This window comes from Zeus faber, assembly GCF_960531495.2.
Source record: "Zeus faber genome assembly, chromosome: 7".
NCBI lineage: Eukaryota > Metazoa > Chordata > Actinopteri > Zeiformes > Zeidae > Zeus > Zeus faber.
Genome location: NC_137203.1, coordinates 700,001 through 717,500, shown reverse-complemented (window position 1 = coordinate 717,500; position 17,500 = coordinate 700,001). Strand labels below are relative to the sequence as shown.

Genomic DNA, 17,500 nt, shown 5'->3' with positions numbered 1-17,500 from the left:
GGAAGGTACCGTGACCTCCTTTCTGGAAGGTACTGTGACCTCCTCTGTAGAAGAAGAAGAAGAAGAAGAACAACAACAACAACAACAATCTTTATTTGTCACACAGCACGGTGGCGCAGTGCATTGCACTGCTGCCTCACAGCAAGAAGCACTGTAGGTACCCTGACCTACTCTCTGTAGGTACCGTGACCTCCTCTGTGGAAGGTACTGATACAGATGCATTCAGGACACTAAGGGCTGTAACCATGTTACTGTGTGTGGCTACCCTCAGATTGTGACGATCCATCAGGAGCCGTTTGTCTACGTGAAGCCAACCAAGATCGATGGAACCTGCAAGGAGGAGTACACCGTCAACGGAGTTCTGATCAAGAAAGTGATTTGTACCGGACCCAACGGAACCACCCCAGGTACACATACACACACACACACACACACACACACACACACACACACCTCATGATATTACTGACCTCTCACCCCCCCACCCCTAACGCCCTCCAGGCCAGCCCATAGTTCCTCAGTGTTGCTATGGTTTCTGCATTGACCTGCTGATCAAACTGGCGATGAACATGAACTTCACCTACGAGGTTCACCTGGTGGCTGATGGGAAGTTCGGCACGCAGGAGCGTGTAAGTATGTCTGTGTTTGTGAGCATCTGTGCATTACCTGTCCAGGTTTTGTCGTGGAATAATGTTGCTCTGACAATAACCAGTTTATTGATATAAAGGGATAAAGGGGGATATAAAGGGGACGGTAGCTCAGGAGGTAGAGCTGGTTGTCTAGTGATCTAAAGGTTGCTGGTTGGATCCCAGGCTCCTCCTGCTAGCATGCTGTAGTGTTTTTGAGCAAGACACACACCCCTAATTGCTCCTGATGGCAGCGTCCGTCGGCGTTTGAATAATTGTAAGTCGCTTTGGATAAAAGCGTCTGATCAATGTAATGTAATTATTGGCAAGATATGTCACAAGCTAGGAGCAGAATGGTTTCATGACAACCCCCCCCCCCTCCCCGTGTGTGGAGATGGGTGATTTAACCTGTGCTCATCGATTGCTCTGATGAGTGAATGGGTGAACAGGTGTGGCTGCTTAAAGAACACCACAATATTAAAATAATCTTTAATTGCCACATGACACATGATGGTGTTGGTGAAATGGGTTCTTCGCATTTGACCCACCCTTGGCTTTTCCTTCCCCCGGAGGAAGGAAAAGCCAGGAGCAGTGGGCAGCATTCAATGACATCGGGGGCCTGGTTCCATATGTCCATTGCTGGTCAGACCATGATGTTGTGCATGTTTTGGGTGGGGGTCCTTACTGATGTGGGACATATGATATCATATTATAATATTATTTTTATTATATTATATTGTATTATATTATTATATTATATTTATTATATTGTATTATATTATATTATATTATATTATATTATTATATTATATTTATTATATTGTATTATTTTATATTATATTATATTATATTATATTATATTATATTATTATATTATATTATTATATTATATTTATTATATTGTATTATTTTATATTATATTATATTATATTATATTATTATATTTATTATATCATATTTATTATATTATGTTAAGTTATGTAATGTTATAATATACTGTATTATATTGCTGCAGTGTGATCAAAGCCTGATCTATCAGAAGATTTATTGAAACTGAGACTGGAAACGATCAGTGATTGGTCACATTGTTCATCGAACTGGAAGGAGAAGGCACAGTGGATGACATCACTTTCTCTGATGACCCTCCGCAGGTTAACAACAGTAACAAGAAGGAGTGGAACGGGATGATGGGGGAGCTGCTGAGCGGTCTGGCTGATATGATCGTTGCTCCTCTCACCATCAACAACGAGCGTGCGCAGTACATCGAGTTCTCCAAACCCTTCAAGTACCAGGGCCTCACCATCCTGGTGAAGAAGGTCCGACCCTGCACCTGCCATTGTCCCACCACATTTCTTCATAGTGTGATGGATAGGACACTGTTCTGATCATGCTTGTGTGTCTATGTTCATGTGTGTGTGTGTGTGTGCAGGAGATCCCTCGGAGCACGCTGGACTCCTTCATGCAGCCGTTCCAGAGCACCCTGTGGCTGCTGGTCGGTCTGTCGGTCCATGTGGTGGCGGTGATGCTCTACCTACTAGACCGGTTCAGGTACACAACATCCCATAATCTCACCTAATCTTATGTAATGTACTCTAATGTAATCAAATCTAATGTGATCAAATTTGACGTAATGAGGTTTTATATTTCATGTCATGGGATATAATCAAACTATTTGAATACAAATGTAACAGAAAGTATTTGATCAGATTGAATCTTCAGTCGGGATCAGTTTCAGTCTGATGATCTGTTGCGTCATCATGTTTCATCATGTTTGCACTGTGTACATGGGTGTGTGTGTGTATGACTGTGTGTGTGTGTGTGTGTATGACTGTGTGTGTGTGTGTGTGTGTATGACTGTGTGTGTGTGTGTGTGTGTGTGTGTGTGTGTGTGTATGACTGTGTGTGTGTGTGTGTGTGTGTGTATGACTGTGTGTGTGTGTGTGTGTGTGTGTGTGTGTGTGTGTGTGTATGACTGTGTGTGTGTGTGTGTGTGTATGACTGTGTGTGTGTGTGTGTGTGTGTGTGTATGACTGTGTGTGTGTGTGTGTGTGTGTGTGTGTGTGTACGACTGTGTGTGTGTGTGTGTGTGTGTGTGTGTGTGTATGACTGTGTGTGTGTGTGTGTGTGTGTGTGTATGACTGTGTGTGTGTGTGTGTGTGTGTGTGTGTGTGTATGACTGTGTGTGTGTGTGTGTGTGTGTGTGTGTGTGTGTGTGTGTGTGTGTGTGTGTGTACGACTGTGTGTGTGTGTGTGTGTGTATGACTGTGTGTGTGTGTGTGTATGACTGTGTGTGTGTGTGTGTGTGTGTGTGTGTGTGTGTGTGTAGCCCATTTGGAAGGTTTAAAGTGAACAGTGAAGAGGAGGAGGAAGACGCCCTGACCCTGTCCTCCGCCATGTGGTTCTCATGGGGAGTGCTGCTCAATTCTGGAATCGGAGAAGGTTTAATATATAACAATATTTATACACTAAACATCTAAGAATATGTACTATACATATATAGGAATATATACATTACATGTATAAGAATATATGCACTTGATATATTAGAATATATACACTACATATATGAAAATATATGCACTAAATATACATATATACATTTCATACTGTATATACGAATATTTACATTACATACTGTATATAAGAATATATACATTACATACTGTGTATAAGAATATATACACTACATATATAAGAATATATACACTACATATATAAGAATATATACACTACATATATAAGAATATATACATTACATATATAAAAATATATACACTAAATATATAAGAATATATATACATTACATACTGTGTATAAGAATATATACACTACATATATAAGAATATATACATTACATACTGTATATAAAAATATATACACTACATATATAAGAATATATACATTACATACTGTATATAAAAATATATACACTACATATATAAGGATATATACATTACATATATAATAATATATATATTACACATATAATAATATATACATTACACATATAAGAATATCTACACTAAATATAGAAGAATATATACATTACATACTGTATATATGAATATATACACTACATATATAAGAATATATACATTACATACTGTATATAAAAATATATACACTACATATATAAGAATATATACATTACATATATAATAATATATACATTACACATATAATAATATATACATTACACATATAAGAATATCTACACTAAATATAGAAGAATATATACATTACATACTGTATATATGAATATATACACTACATATATAAGAATATATACATTACATACTGTATATAAAAATATATACACTACATATATAAGAATATATACATTACATATATAATAATATATACATTACACATATAATAATATATACATTACACATATAAGAATATCTACACTAAATATAGAAGAATATATACATTACATACTGTATATATGAATATATACACTACATATATAAGAATATATACATTACATATATAAAAAATATATACACTAAATATATACATTACATACTGTATATAACAATATATACATTACATACCGTATATAAGGATATATTCACTACATATATAAGAATATACTGTATATACACTCAATAAAAACAGCATTTTCAGTTTGACTCAAACAACTTAATTAGTTTGATCAACTTTGCTGAACATTTAGAAAATATGAATTTTGTAGGTTTGTGTGTGTGTGTGTGTGTGTGTGTGTGTGTGTGTGTGTGCAGGGGCTCCACGGAGCTTCTCAGCGAGGATTCTGGGAATGGTGTGGGCGGGGTTTGCCATGATCATCGTGGCGTCGTACACTGCCAACCTGGCAGCCTTCCTGGTGCTGGACCGGCCTGAGGAGCGCATCACCGGCATCAACGACCCCAGGGTACACACACACACATGAACACACACACACACACATGAACACACACACACATGAACACACACACACACACACACATAAACGCACACACACACACACACTCTCTCTACCTGTCTCACTGTGTTCTTGTGATGGTGACTTGCAAACGATTAATTCGTAGCGAACAAATCTTTGAATTATTCATGTGTCTGGAGTCTGACTGGGAGGTGCTGGTCTTGTCCTCCATCCTTCAGGAAGTCCTCCTTCTCTTCTTGTCCGAGGGTGATTGTGGTGCCGCCCCCTTGCGGTCGCCTTCGCGGCTGCTCCGTGTCAATTATGCACATTTTTGTATTTTTTTCCATTTTTTGTCACTATGTCCGCCAAAAAATAATTGGCAGTGATCTCCTACGATTGCGGTGCACTCGTGGATATAAAAATTTCCCTGGAAGAACAATTTTGGGACTTTTTATCCATGGATCCTGAGTGGCCGCCGGAGAATTTACACGCCAACACTCTCAACCAGGAAAACAACAACAACAACAATTGAGCTGCTGTTCCACGAGCGGGCCTGGAGGGCCATGGAGGAAGCACCGTGGTAAACGAGGCGGCATCCGGATCAGAATGAGGACGCAACCTTACCATGGCTGTGGTGGTGGCTGAGGACTAAGAGGGCGAACCTTAAAAAAGTTCTTCCTAATTTTCATCAAATGTTCCATCAAACGAGATAGAACTTGTGACCACTGCTACACACCCAACAAGAACAAATACAAGACCGTCTTGTTCCCTGCTTTCGGGAAATCCAATTACGCCACCATCTTGTTACTTCCTGTTTACAGGCTGTGCATTGTGCGTGGAACGGTAGTGACGAGGGACGTAAAGCGGTGGTTCGCACTTTAGGACTTTCTTACTGACGTAGACTGGGACATGTTCCAATCAAGTTTCAGTGACGTCAGCGAGTTTACAGGAGTAGATACGTGCTTTATAGCTATGTTAGCTGACAGCATTGTTCCTACAGGGAAAGTTTGCCAATTTACAAACCAGAAACCATGGGTGGATAAATTCATCCACAGCACTATGAATGCTCGCACGGCCACTTACAACGAAGGTCTTGTATCCGGAAACATAGACAACTACAAAGCGGCATCCTATAATCTGCGGAGGGCGGTGAAGGATGCTAAACGGACCTACAGAGAAACAGTGGAGCTACAGATGGAGCTGCAGACTATAACTAACTACAACAGCCCCTCCCCATCTATGAGTGTGGACGCCTCCCTAGCCAACAAACTTAACTCCTTTTATGCGCGGTTTGAGGCTGGCAACAGCACCGCTAGCTCACCGGCTAATTGGAGTTACACCGCTGGGGATGAGCGAGCACTCTGTGTCTGAGCATGACGTCAGGAGGGCTCTGATGCGTGTGAACACCAGGAAAGCTGCGGGCCAAGATGGCATATCTGGGCGAGTACTGAAGACCTGTGTTAACCAGCTAGCCCTGGTGCTCACTAGGCAACATGTACACGGAAAAACAAACATAGAAACAAACATGTACATTGAAAAACATAAACATAGAAACAAACAAAATGTACATGGAAAATATGAACATAGAACTAAAAAACACGTACAGGGAAAAAACAAACATAGAAACAAACAACAACATGTACATCGAAAAATATAAACATAGACACAAACAACATGTACATGGAAAAACATAGAAACAAACAACAACATGTACATGGAAATACATAAAAACAAACAACAACATGTATATGGCGTATTAAATATACATTTAAGAGGATTTAAATATATTTAATACGACACAGTCAATTCATTATATAATTCATTCTATTATATAATTTATTTAGCGAATGCAAAGTCCCTAAGCCAAGCAGTTGCCTCCTGGTGCTGTGTGGAGGTGACTACTCCTCCTTTCAGTTTTTGAAGAGGGCAAACTTCTATGACGTGTTCCATGATTTGCTCCTCTCCACAAGCACACAGTGGAGCGGGGCTACTGTCCCATTTGTGAAGGCTGCCAAGCAGGGGCCATGTCCAGTCCTGAAGCGATTGAGCGTAGACCATTGTCTCCTTGTCTCCTCTCCTTGTTTGGTTGGTGCCAGGGACTTGTTGATGGGGGTCTGACGCCAGATGTTTGTTTGGGACCTCCTTGGACTCCCATTCTGCTTTCCAAGCCAGTTGGATGGTGAAGTCAGCTGGTGGGATGTTCTTATAAATTGGTCGTCTAGATGGAAGTTGAGCAGTGGGTGGGTTGTAGATGTCTGCGTGGATTGGTAGATGGGGAGAGTCTTTGACCTTTTGGAGCATCCTTTGAGTGGCTGCTGCTCACCAGATATGTGGAGGGGGAATGTTTGATAGGACAGGGAGCCAGGGGAGCGGTGTTGAGCGGATAGTCCCGGTTATGGTTCTCATGGTTGTGTTAAGCTGGGTGTCCACATGGTGTGTGTGGGGTGACCTGGACCAGAGAGGGGCGCAATATTCAGCTGCAGAGTATGCGAGAGCCAGTGCTGAGGTGCGCAGTGTGGAGGCTGCTGCCCCCCATTTTGCACCAGCGACCTTGTAGAGCAGGTTGTTCCTTGACTTAACCTTAGCTGCCGTCCCTTTAAGGTCTTCCTTGAAGGATAGGGTCCTGTCAAGGGTCACTCCCAGGTAGGTTGGATTTAAGGCATGCTTCAGCTTGAGTCCGCCCAGATAGATGTTTAGTTCTCTCGCAGCTTTTGCGTTGTGGAGGTGGAATACACTGGAAACAGTTTTTGCTGGACTTGGTTTTAGGCGCCAGGTTCTGCAGAACTGGTCCAGTTTGGCAAGGTCATCAGTGAGCGCCCGTTCCAGTTCATCAAAGTCTGGTGCTTGAAATGCCAGACCGACGTCATCTGCATAGATTAATTTGCGAGATTTGGTGGAGGGTAGGTCATTTGTGTAGAGGTTGAACAGAGTTGGAGCTAGAACTGAGCCTTGTGGGAGTCCGTTTGTCTGTCTTCTCCATCAGTCGTGTTCTGACCAAGGTGAACTCTGAACCTCCGGTTTGTCAGTAGAGTTTGTATTATTGCCTTTTCCCAGGCAGGGAGCGCCTTTGTGAGTATGTTTGAGTATGAGGCCTTTGTGCCAGACTGTATCATAGGCGGCTGTGAGGCCGAGGAACACAGTCCCCGTCTTCAGTATGCTCTCTAAGCCATTTTCGATGGAGGTGGTTAAGGCCAGTTCTTGTTCTCCTGTGCTGCGCTCCTTGCGGAAACCTGCCTGATCCACGCAAAGAATTTCCTCTACTCCTGGAGAGATACGTTGTAGTATTAGGCGTTCCAGGATTTTGAAGGGAACGCTGAGTAGGGAGATTGGGCGGTAGCTGGCAGGTAGTTTGCTCCAACATTTCCTGCTCGAGTGTGTGAAGTTCAGGTTAGCTACTGTCTCCTCCCATTTCCTTCGCTGAGCTGTATTTAGCGATTCAATGAGATGGTCTGCTATCTCAGGGTCCCCTGATGTTTTGTAGGCTTGTAGGAGTGCAGCACTTTCTCCGTCCAGGAATGGGACGTAGAGGGGTGGGTAGCCTCGTGGGATTGCTGAGTGGGTAGCTTTGTAGATGGCGCTACAGAAGCGGTTTTATGCTTCATCTATAGTGATGGTATGGAGTGGGATGGTAACAACACTCTGCTCCAGGATTTCACTGTATTTCTTCCAGTTGGCTTTGCGGAAGTTCCAGCGCATCTTCCTTGGGCTGTCTATGACTGGGAGGTTTAGGCCAACGTGTACAAGCAAGGGCCGGTGTTGACTGTGTGGAAAATCGTCAAGAATGAGGATCTGAGCAGGATTGGGCGTTCCATTCAAAGAGCTGACCCAGCACAGGTCAGGAGAGTAGTCTTTTTTCCACCTGGCGGAGTGGAAGGTTCCTCTTTGTTTGGGATCATGTATCAGAACAAGGTCATTTCTAGATGCCCAGTCTGAAACTGCCTCTCCATCACTATCCACTACTGGATATACCCAGTCAGGGTGGTGGCTGTTGAAATCCCCCACATAGATGGCAGGGTGGGGTAGGGTGGGTAGGACCTGCAGATTCCAGTTGGCACTAGGGGGCTTGTACACATTGACAATGTTGAAACCACCAATAGTTATGGTATCAGAGAATTGTGTTGTTGTCAAGTGATTTGATTCAGCTATGTCAGAGTGCACATAGGTGGCACGTCCATGTTTGGCATGTGGAGCGTAACACAGGAGGTCGAAGCCATTGATGGTGTAGCGGCCTGCTTCCTCTGTGCCAATGTGAGTCTCTTGGAGGCAGGTAACATCAATCCAGTGTTGGGAGGCGAGGACTTCGATAAGGCTTCGCTTGGCTGCAGAAAGGCCTTCGACGTTTAGTTGTAGTATTCCAAGGGCAGGTCCCACTGCAAGGTGCTCTTGAGGCTGTCTGCTGTCGGCTTTGGGACTGTGACTAGGATTCTTTGACTTGGCTCTCAGGCGTCGTCTCTTAGAATTTAGTCTGCTGGGAGGATCATTTGCTTCCCTGGGCGGGCCCGGTTACTGGCCGGGGGCGCGACTTGAACGCTGATCCATTGACCCCCATTATATAATTATAGAACCCAGAATCGTGATTGTGGCGCCTCCCCTTGCGGCTGCCTCCGCGAGCACCTTGTATTGATTACGCACATTTTGGTATTTTTTATTATTTTTAGAGCTTATAGAGCTTCTTGTGCGTAATCACCAGGTGTCATAACATTTCACTCCATATACAGTATGTATAACCATATGTATATGTATGTGACAAATAATCTCTTGAACTTGAACTTGAACTTGATATTCAATGCCTCCCTGGCCGAGTCTGTGGTCGTCATCCATGTCCCGAAGATCGCCTCTCCTGCCTAGCCCTCACTTCGGTGGTCATGAAGTGCTTCGAGAGGCTTATTAAGCACTTGGACCCGCTACAGTTTGCATACCGGCCGAACATATCCATGGAAGACGCAGTCTCCCAGGTACTGCACACCATGCTCACGCACCTTGATGGCCAGAAGGGGGCCTATGTGAGATTGCTGTTCATCGACTATAGTTCGGCTTTCAATACCATAGTCCCCTCCAGACTGGCTGTCAAGCCAGTGTGCCTGGATCCTGAACTTACTCACAGCCAGGCCCCAGGTGGTTAGGGTGGGGAGGCACACGTCCAACTCCCTCACCCTGAACACAGGATACAACCAGGGCTGCGTCCTCAGCCCCCTACTGTACTCCCTGTACACACAAGACTGTGTGGCCAGGTCTAGCTCCAACACCATCATCAAGTTTTCTAACGACACCGTCGTGGTGGGACTGATCAACAACAACGATGAGAAGGCCTACCACGAGGAGGTGACTGACCTGTCACTCTGGTGCCAGGACAAAAGCCTCCTCCTGAACATCAGCAAAACTAAGGAGCTTATTGTGGACTTTAGGAGAGGATTACAACCGAGAAGGCACAATGGGACTTCTGTCGACAGGGTGAGCAGCTTCAAGTACCTGGGATCCACTTCACGGAGGACGTAACATGGACTTTACAAATAGACACTCTAGTGACAAAGGCGAGGCAGCGTCTTTACCACACTTGAGGATCCTCAAGTCCTTCTACTCTGGAGCGGTGGAGAGCATCCTGACAGGCAACATCACTGCCTGCTTTGGGAACTGTACTGCTCAGGACAGATGGGCCTGGCAGTGGGTGGTGCCTTCAGCTGAACGTACCACTGGAACTACCCTCCCCTCCCTGCAGGACTTATACACCAGGAGGTGTAGTAGCGGAGCTGCAGGATCATGAAGGATCCTCACCACCCCAACAATGGACTGATCCAGCTGCTAGGTCAGGCAAGAGCCTCCATAGTCACACAGCGAGGACAGAGACTGAGACAGAGTTTCTTCCCGCAAGCCATAAGGACTGACAATGCTAATCCACTGAGACACTCACATAGGCCCCACTGCCTTACTGTACTGTATGTAGCATAGTACTGTACTGTATGTATACACCGCATTCCAAATGATTATGCAAATTGGATTTTAGTGTCATAAACATTTAATTTTTTGTTTTTCAATTAAACTCATGGATGGTATTGTGTCTCAGGGCTCTTTGGATCACTGGAATCAATCTCAGACACCTGTGATAATTAGTTTGCCAGGTGAGCCCCATTAAAGCAAAACTACTTAAGAAGGACGTTCCACATTATTAAGCAGCCACAGGTTTCAAGCAATATGGGAAAGAAAAAGGATCTCTGCTGCCGAAAAGCCTCATATAGTGCAATGCCTTGGGTGAGGTTTGAAAACAATATGAAAACATTTCACAAACACTTAAAAGTGATCATCGTACTGTGAAGAGATTTGTGGCTGATTCAGAGCACAGACGGGTTGGTGCAGATAAAGGCAGAATGAGGAAAGTTCATGGGATGAAGAGAGCAGCTGCTAAAATGCTGTTACAAAGCAGCAAACAGATATTTAAAGCTGCTGGTGCCTCTGGAGTCCAGCCAACCTCAAGGTGTAGGATCCTCCAGAGGCTTGCAGTTGTGCATAAAGCTACTATTGCCCCCCCCTAAGCAATGCTCACAAGCAGAAAGGGTTGCAGGGGGCCCACAAATACATGAAGACTCCTTTTCAAACAGTCTTGTTTACTGATGAGTGCAGTGCAACCCTGGATGGTGCAGATGGATACAGTAGTAGATGGTAGGTGGATGGCCACCATGTCCCAACAAGGCTGCGACGTCAGCAAGGAGGTGATGTCTTGTTTTGGACCGGAATCGTGGGGAGAGAGCTGGTAGGCCCCTTTAGGGCCCCTGAAGGTGTAAAAATGACTTCAGCAAAGTATATAGAGTTTGTGAATGAGCACTTTCTTCCACGGTACAAAAAGAACCGTGACTTCCGTAGCAAAACTATCTTCATGCCTGACAATGCACCATCTCATGCTGCAAAGAATACCTCTGTGTCATTGGCTGCTATGGGCATAAAAGGAGAGAAACTCATGGTGTTGCCCCCATCCTCCCCTGACCTCAACCCTATTGAGAACCTTTGGAGCATCCTCCAGAAGAAGATCTATGAGGGTGGAGGCAGTTGGTATCAAAACAGCAGCTCTGGGAGGCTGTTCTGACGTCCTGCAAAGAAATTCAACAGAATCTCTCCAAAAACTCACAAGTTCAATGGAGGCAAGAACAGGGAAGGTGATATCAAAGAAGGCTCCTATGTTGACATGGAACTTGGCCTGTTAAGATGTTTTTGATTGAAATAGCTTTTGATTTCAGTAAATGTGACTCCTAATGCTACAAATTCAACAAATGACCATTTTCAGTTCTTTACAACCTATAAAATGTTTTGAAACTCTGTTGTGCATAATAATTTGTAACAGTGCATTTTGAGTTTTTTATTTTTGAAAAAAAAAAAAATACTTTTATCATTGGAAGGTTTGTTCAATAACATTCGAAACCCTAACGGTTGATGACTTGAAAATTATACTGATTGTCATTTGCATCGACTATTTAGGAAAATCAGAGAAAAATATCATTTGCATAATAATTTGGAACGCGGTGTCTATTCTAAGTCGATTCCCTTTATTTCTATTTTGTACCCCCACTGTGTATTACCTTTTTGAGTGTTATTTTATTTTATTTTATTTACTAACTGCATAACATTTTAGGAATCAGTTAGTTCAGTTAGTTAGTAATTAGTTTAGCTATTGTGTCGGCTTAGTACTTATTGTGCATAATCTCTGGGTGCGTTGCAATGAAATTTTACTGCATATATGTATGATTGTATGTATATATATGTGATCCATAAACCTCTTGAAATCCTCCATCCTTTGGGAAGTCCTCCCTCTCTTTATTGTCCTCCATCAAACAGGAAGTCCTCCCTCTCTTCTTGTCCTCCATCAAACAGGAAGTCCTCCCTCTCTTTTGTCCTCCATCCATTACATTTCACTCAGCTCCATCAGGAGCTAAGTGTCTTGCTCAAGGACACTACAGCATGCTAGCAGGAGGAGCCTGGGATCCAACCAGCAACCTTTAGATTACTAGACCACCAGCTCTACCTCCTGAGCTACCATCCCCTATCCCATCCTTCAGGAAGTCCTCCCCTGCTCACTGTAGGTAACACAGACCGGATCAAACTGAGGATCTCTTTTTACTGAGTGACTCGTCAGAAACCGAATCTGAAACATGCGTCAAATCTTATCATTATGTTGTAGTGAAGTAATGTTGTACTCTGCAGTACCTGTGAGTTGTACTCTGCAGTACTTGTGAGTTGTACTGTGTGCTCCTGTGCAGCTGCGGAACCCATCAGATAAGTTTATCTACGCCACGGTCAAGCAGAGCTCAGTGGACATCTACTTCCGGCGGCAGGTGGAGCTCAGCACCATGTACCGACACATGGAGAAGCACAACTACGAGAGTGCCGCCGAGGCCATCCAGGCTGTCCGCGACAAGTGAGCAGTCCTACACTAGACAGTACTACACTACACAGTACACACTACGCAGTACACACCTTTGTTGCACCTCTGGCTATATCTAACATACAGTGGGGCAAAAAAGTATTTAGTCAGCCACCAATTCTGCAAGTTCTCCCACTTAAAAAGATGAGAGAGGCCTGTTATTTTTATCATAGGTATACCTCAACTATGAGAGACAAAATGAGAAAAAAAAATTCCAGAAAATCACATTGTCTGATTTTTAAGAATTTATTTGGAAATTATGGTGGTTAATAAGTATTTGGTCAATAACAAAAGTTCATCTCAATACTTTGTTATATACCCTTTGTTTGTAATGACAGAGGTCAAACGTTTTCTGTAAGTCTTCACAAGGTTTTCACACACTGTTGCTGGTAATTTGGCCCATTCCTCCATGTAGATCTCCTCTAGAGCAGTGATGTTTTGGGGCTGTCGCTGGGCAACAGGGACTTTCAACTCCCTCCAAAGATTTTCTATGGGGTTGAGATCTGGAGACTGGCTAGGCCACTCCAGGACCTTGAAATGCTTCTTACGAAGCCACTCCTTCGTTGCCCGGACGGTGTGTTTGGGATCAGTCATGCTGAAAGACCCAGCCACGTTTCATCTTCAATGCCCTTGCTGATGGAAGGTTTTCACTCAAAATCTCACGATACATGGCCCCATTCATTCTTCTCTTTACACGGATCAGTCGTCCTGGTCCCTTTGCAGAAAAACAGCCCTGAAGCATGATGTTTCCACCCCCATGCTTCACAGTAGGTATGGTGTTCTTTGGATGCAACTCAGCTTTCTTTCTCCTCCAAACACGACAAGTTGAGTTTTTACCAAAAAGTTATATTTTGGTTTCATCTGACCATATGACATTCTCCCAATCCTCTTCTGGATCATCCAAATGCTCTCTAGCAAACTTCAGACGGGCCTGGACATGTACTGGCTTAAGCAGGGGGACACGTCTGGCACTGCAGGATTTGAGTCCCTGGCGGCGTAGTGTGTTACTGATGGTAGCCTTTGTTACTTTGGTCCCAGCTCTCTGCAGGTCATTCACTAGGTCCCCCCGTGTGGTTCTGGGATGTTTGCTCACCGTTCTTGTGATCATTTTGACCCCACGGGGTGAGATCTTGCGTGGAGCCCCAGATCGAGGGAGATTATCAGTGGTCTTGTATGTCCTTCCATTTTCTAATAATTGCTCCCACAGTTGATTTCTTCACAACAAGCTGCTTAACTATTGCAGATTCAGTCTTCCCAGCCTGGTGCAGGTCTACAATTTTGTTTCTGGTGTCCTTTGACAGCTCTTTGGTCTTGGCCATAGTGGAGTTTGGAGTGTGACTGTTTGAGGTTGTGGACAGGTGTCTTGGGTGGCGCATGTCTGCAAATTGACCTCAGGTATACAGGTAGGAAATACCATGTTGTTGGCAGGTGTTTGACCCAGAAGGGCGAAGGGTTTTTGACCGCTTGCACGCGGCCTCCTGTTGCTATGATGATGGAACTGCTGTGGACAATGTGCTGTATGGATAACAAGTTCAAACAGGTGCCATTAAATCAGGTACCGAGTGGAGGACAGAGAAGCCTCTTAAAGAAAAAGTAACAGGTCTGTGAAAGCCAGAAATCTTGCTTGTTTGTAGGTGACCAAATACTTATTTTACAGAGGAATTTACCAATTAATTCATTAAAAATCCTAAAATGTGATTTCCTGGGTTCTTTCCCCCCATTCTGTCTCTCATAGTCGAAGTGAACCTATGATGAAAATTACAGGCCTCTCTCATCTTTTTAAGTGGGAGAACTTGCACAATTGGTGGCTTTTTTGCCCCACTGTAATCCTTCTCCTCCTCCTCTCCTCCCCCTGTAGTAAGCTCCATGCCTTCATCTGGGACAGTGCTGTTTTGGAGTTTGAAGCCTCTCAGAAATGTGACTTGGTGACCACCGGGGAGCTGTTCTTTCGCTCTGGCTTTGGGATAGGTATGAGGAAGGATAGTCCCTGGAAGCAGAATGTCTCCTTGGCCATTCTCAGGTACCGTCATCCAGAACCTTCTGACACCAGAACCCGGTCCTGTTCTGCACACACTGTACAGCGATGGAACATATGATGGATCTACTGAACTGTGCACTCAGTGAAGTTGTTTGTCTTTCTCAGCTCGCATGAAAATGGCTTCATGGAGGATCTGGACAAGACATGGGTTCGATACCAGGAGTGTGACTCCAGAAGCAATGCTCCTGCAACCCTCACCTTCGAGAACATGGCCGGTAAGAGAGGAACCCACTGCGCCGCTGCTACTGGGGCGCTGTAGTCCAATTCAATCAGACATTTCATGAACAGTAGTTCAGTTTGGATCTGGAACCCACATCTGTGGGAGAGGGATTGGTGTGGAGGTACAGTGGGTTGTGAACCCCTGGGTGAACTTGGTTTCACCCCCAGGTGTGTTCATGCTGGTTGCCGGGGGGATCGTTGCTGGGATCTTCCTCATCTTCATCGAAATAGCCTACAAGCGACATAAGGATGCTCGAAGGAAACAGATGCAGCTGGCATTCGCTGCTGTCAACGTCTGGAGGAAGAACCTGCAGGTACTCTATTCTACTCTACCCTACCCTACTCTGCCCTACCCTACCCTACTCTACTCTACCCCTCTCTACTCTATTCTACTGTACTCGACTCTACCCGTCTCTACTCTATTCTGCTGTACTCTACTCTACTCTGCCCTACCCTACCCTACTCTACCATAGGACTTGGGCGACGGTGGCGCAGGAGGTAGAGCGGATCGTCTAGTAATCAAAGGGTTCCTGGTTCGATCCCCTGTTCCTCCTGGCAGCACGTCGAAGTGTCCTTGAGCAAGACACTGAACCCTAAAGTGCTCTCAATGAGCTACCCTACTCTACTGTGCTCTACCATACCCTACTCTACACTGCTCTACTACTACTTTACTATACTACTACTCTGCTGTACTCTACACTCTACTCTACTACTACTCTACTGCCCCCTATACTTATCCCCCTTTTATCTGTAAGAAACCATTACAGTACTGTTGGATAAAGAACCATCACAGTACAGTCGTATAAAGAACCATCACAATACCGTTATATAAAGAACCATCACAGTACAGTCATTTAAAGAACCATCACAGTACAGTCGTATAAAAAACATCACAGTACACTCGAATAAAGAACCATCACAGTACAGTCGTATAAAGAACTTTCCCAATACCGTTTTTTAAAGAAGTTTAGTGTGTTAGTGTGTTCAGTGTGTGACAGTCTTAGTGTGTGTTACAGTATGTACAGTGTGTTACAGTGTGTACGGTGTGTTACAATGTGTACAGCATGTGTTACAGTGCGTGACAGTGTGTTTACTGTCTCACAGGTTGTTACAGTGTGTTTGGTGTGTTAGTGTGTTACAGTGTGTACAGTGTTAACAGTGTGTTACAGTGTTAACAGTGTGTTACAGTGTGTTACAGTGTGTACAGTGTGATACAATGTGTACAGTGTGTTACAGTGGGTACAGTGTTTACAGTGTGTTACAGTGTGTACAGTGTGTGTTACAGTGTGTTTAGTGTCTCACAGGTTGTTACAGTGTGTTTGGTGTGTTAGTGTGTTACAGTGTGTACAGTGTGTTACAGTGTGTGTTACAGTGTATACAGTGTTAACAGTGTGTTACAGTGTGTACAATGTTTACAGTGTGTGTAAGAGCCGAAATGCTGGTTTGAATTCATGTTGTAATTTCGTTTGTGTAGCACTGGGTGGCGCATGTCTGCAAATTGACCTCAGGTATATAGGTAGGAAATACCATGTTGTTGGCAGGTGTTTGACCCGGAAGGGCGAAGGGTTTTTGACCGCTTGCACGCGGCCCCTTGTTGCTATGATGATGGAACTGCTGTGGACAATGTGCTGTATGGGAATAAATGGACCACTTTGGATTTCTGCATCAAGATTGTCTACATGCGTTTGTTTTGTTCAGCACAGGGCAATCAAGTGAGCATAGCATTTTCAACATTACATTTACATTTAGTCATTGATCAGACGCTTTTATCCAAAGCGACTTACAATTATTCAAACACCGACGGACGCAGCCATCAGGAGCAATTAGGGGTTAAGTGTCTTGCTCAAGGACACTACAGCATGCTAGCAGGAGGAGCCTGGGATCCAACCAGCAACCTTTAGATGACTAGACCACCAGCTCTACCGCCTGAGCTACCATCCCCACATTGAGCGCGTCAGCCAGGTCTTCCCTGGTCTCAGGCACCTCAGTAGTTCAGTGTTAGACCCAACTCCTTTAAAAGTGTGTTACAGTGTGTACAGTGTTTACAGTGTGTACAGTGTGTACAGTGTGTACAGTGTGTGTGTTACAGTGTGTTACAGTGTGTGTTACAGTATGTTTAGTGTCTCACAGGTTGTTACAGTGTGTTTGGTGTGTTAGTGTGTTACAGCGTGTTATAGTGTGTACAGTGTTAACAGTGTGTTACAGTGTGTTACAGTGTGTACAGTGTTAACAGTGTGTTACAGTGTGTGCAGTGTGATACAGTGTTTACAGTGTGTTCAGTGTGTGTTACAGTGTGTTACAGTATGTTTAGTGTCTCACAGGTTGTT

At 44.0% G+C, this 17,500-nt stretch overlaps 1 protein-coding gene across 2 annotated transcripts in view; it reads left to right on the top strand.

Moving 5' to 3' along the window:
* grin1b (glutamate receptor, ionotropic, N-methyl D-aspartate 1b) overlaps positions 1 to 17,500 on the top strand; it is a gene marked incomplete at both ends in the record, with an annotated part of 45,971 nt that overhangs the window by 26,330 nt on the left and 2,141 nt on the right. For both annotated transcript variants that reach the window (XM_080004128.1, XM_080004127.1), the window contains 10 exons: positions 272 to 407; positions 502 to 629; positions 1,778 to 1,942; positions 2,056 to 2,174; positions 2,953 to 3,065; positions 4,370 to 4,518; positions 12,753 to 12,910; positions 14,775 to 14,936; positions 15,060 to 15,169; positions 15,342 to 15,487. In XM_080004128.1, the coding sequence (XP_079860254.1) occupies positions 272 to 407; positions 502 to 629; positions 1,778 to 1,942; positions 2,056 to 2,174; positions 2,953 to 3,065; positions 4,370 to 4,518; positions 12,753 to 12,910; positions 14,775 to 14,936; positions 15,060 to 15,169; positions 15,342 to 15,487 (1,386 nt within the window). The remainder of the gene's footprint in view (positions 1 to 271; positions 408 to 501; positions 630 to 1,777; positions 1,943 to 2,055; positions 2,175 to 2,952; positions 3,066 to 4,369; positions 4,519 to 12,752; positions 12,911 to 14,774; positions 14,937 to 15,059; positions 15,170 to 15,341; positions 15,488 to 17,500) is intronic.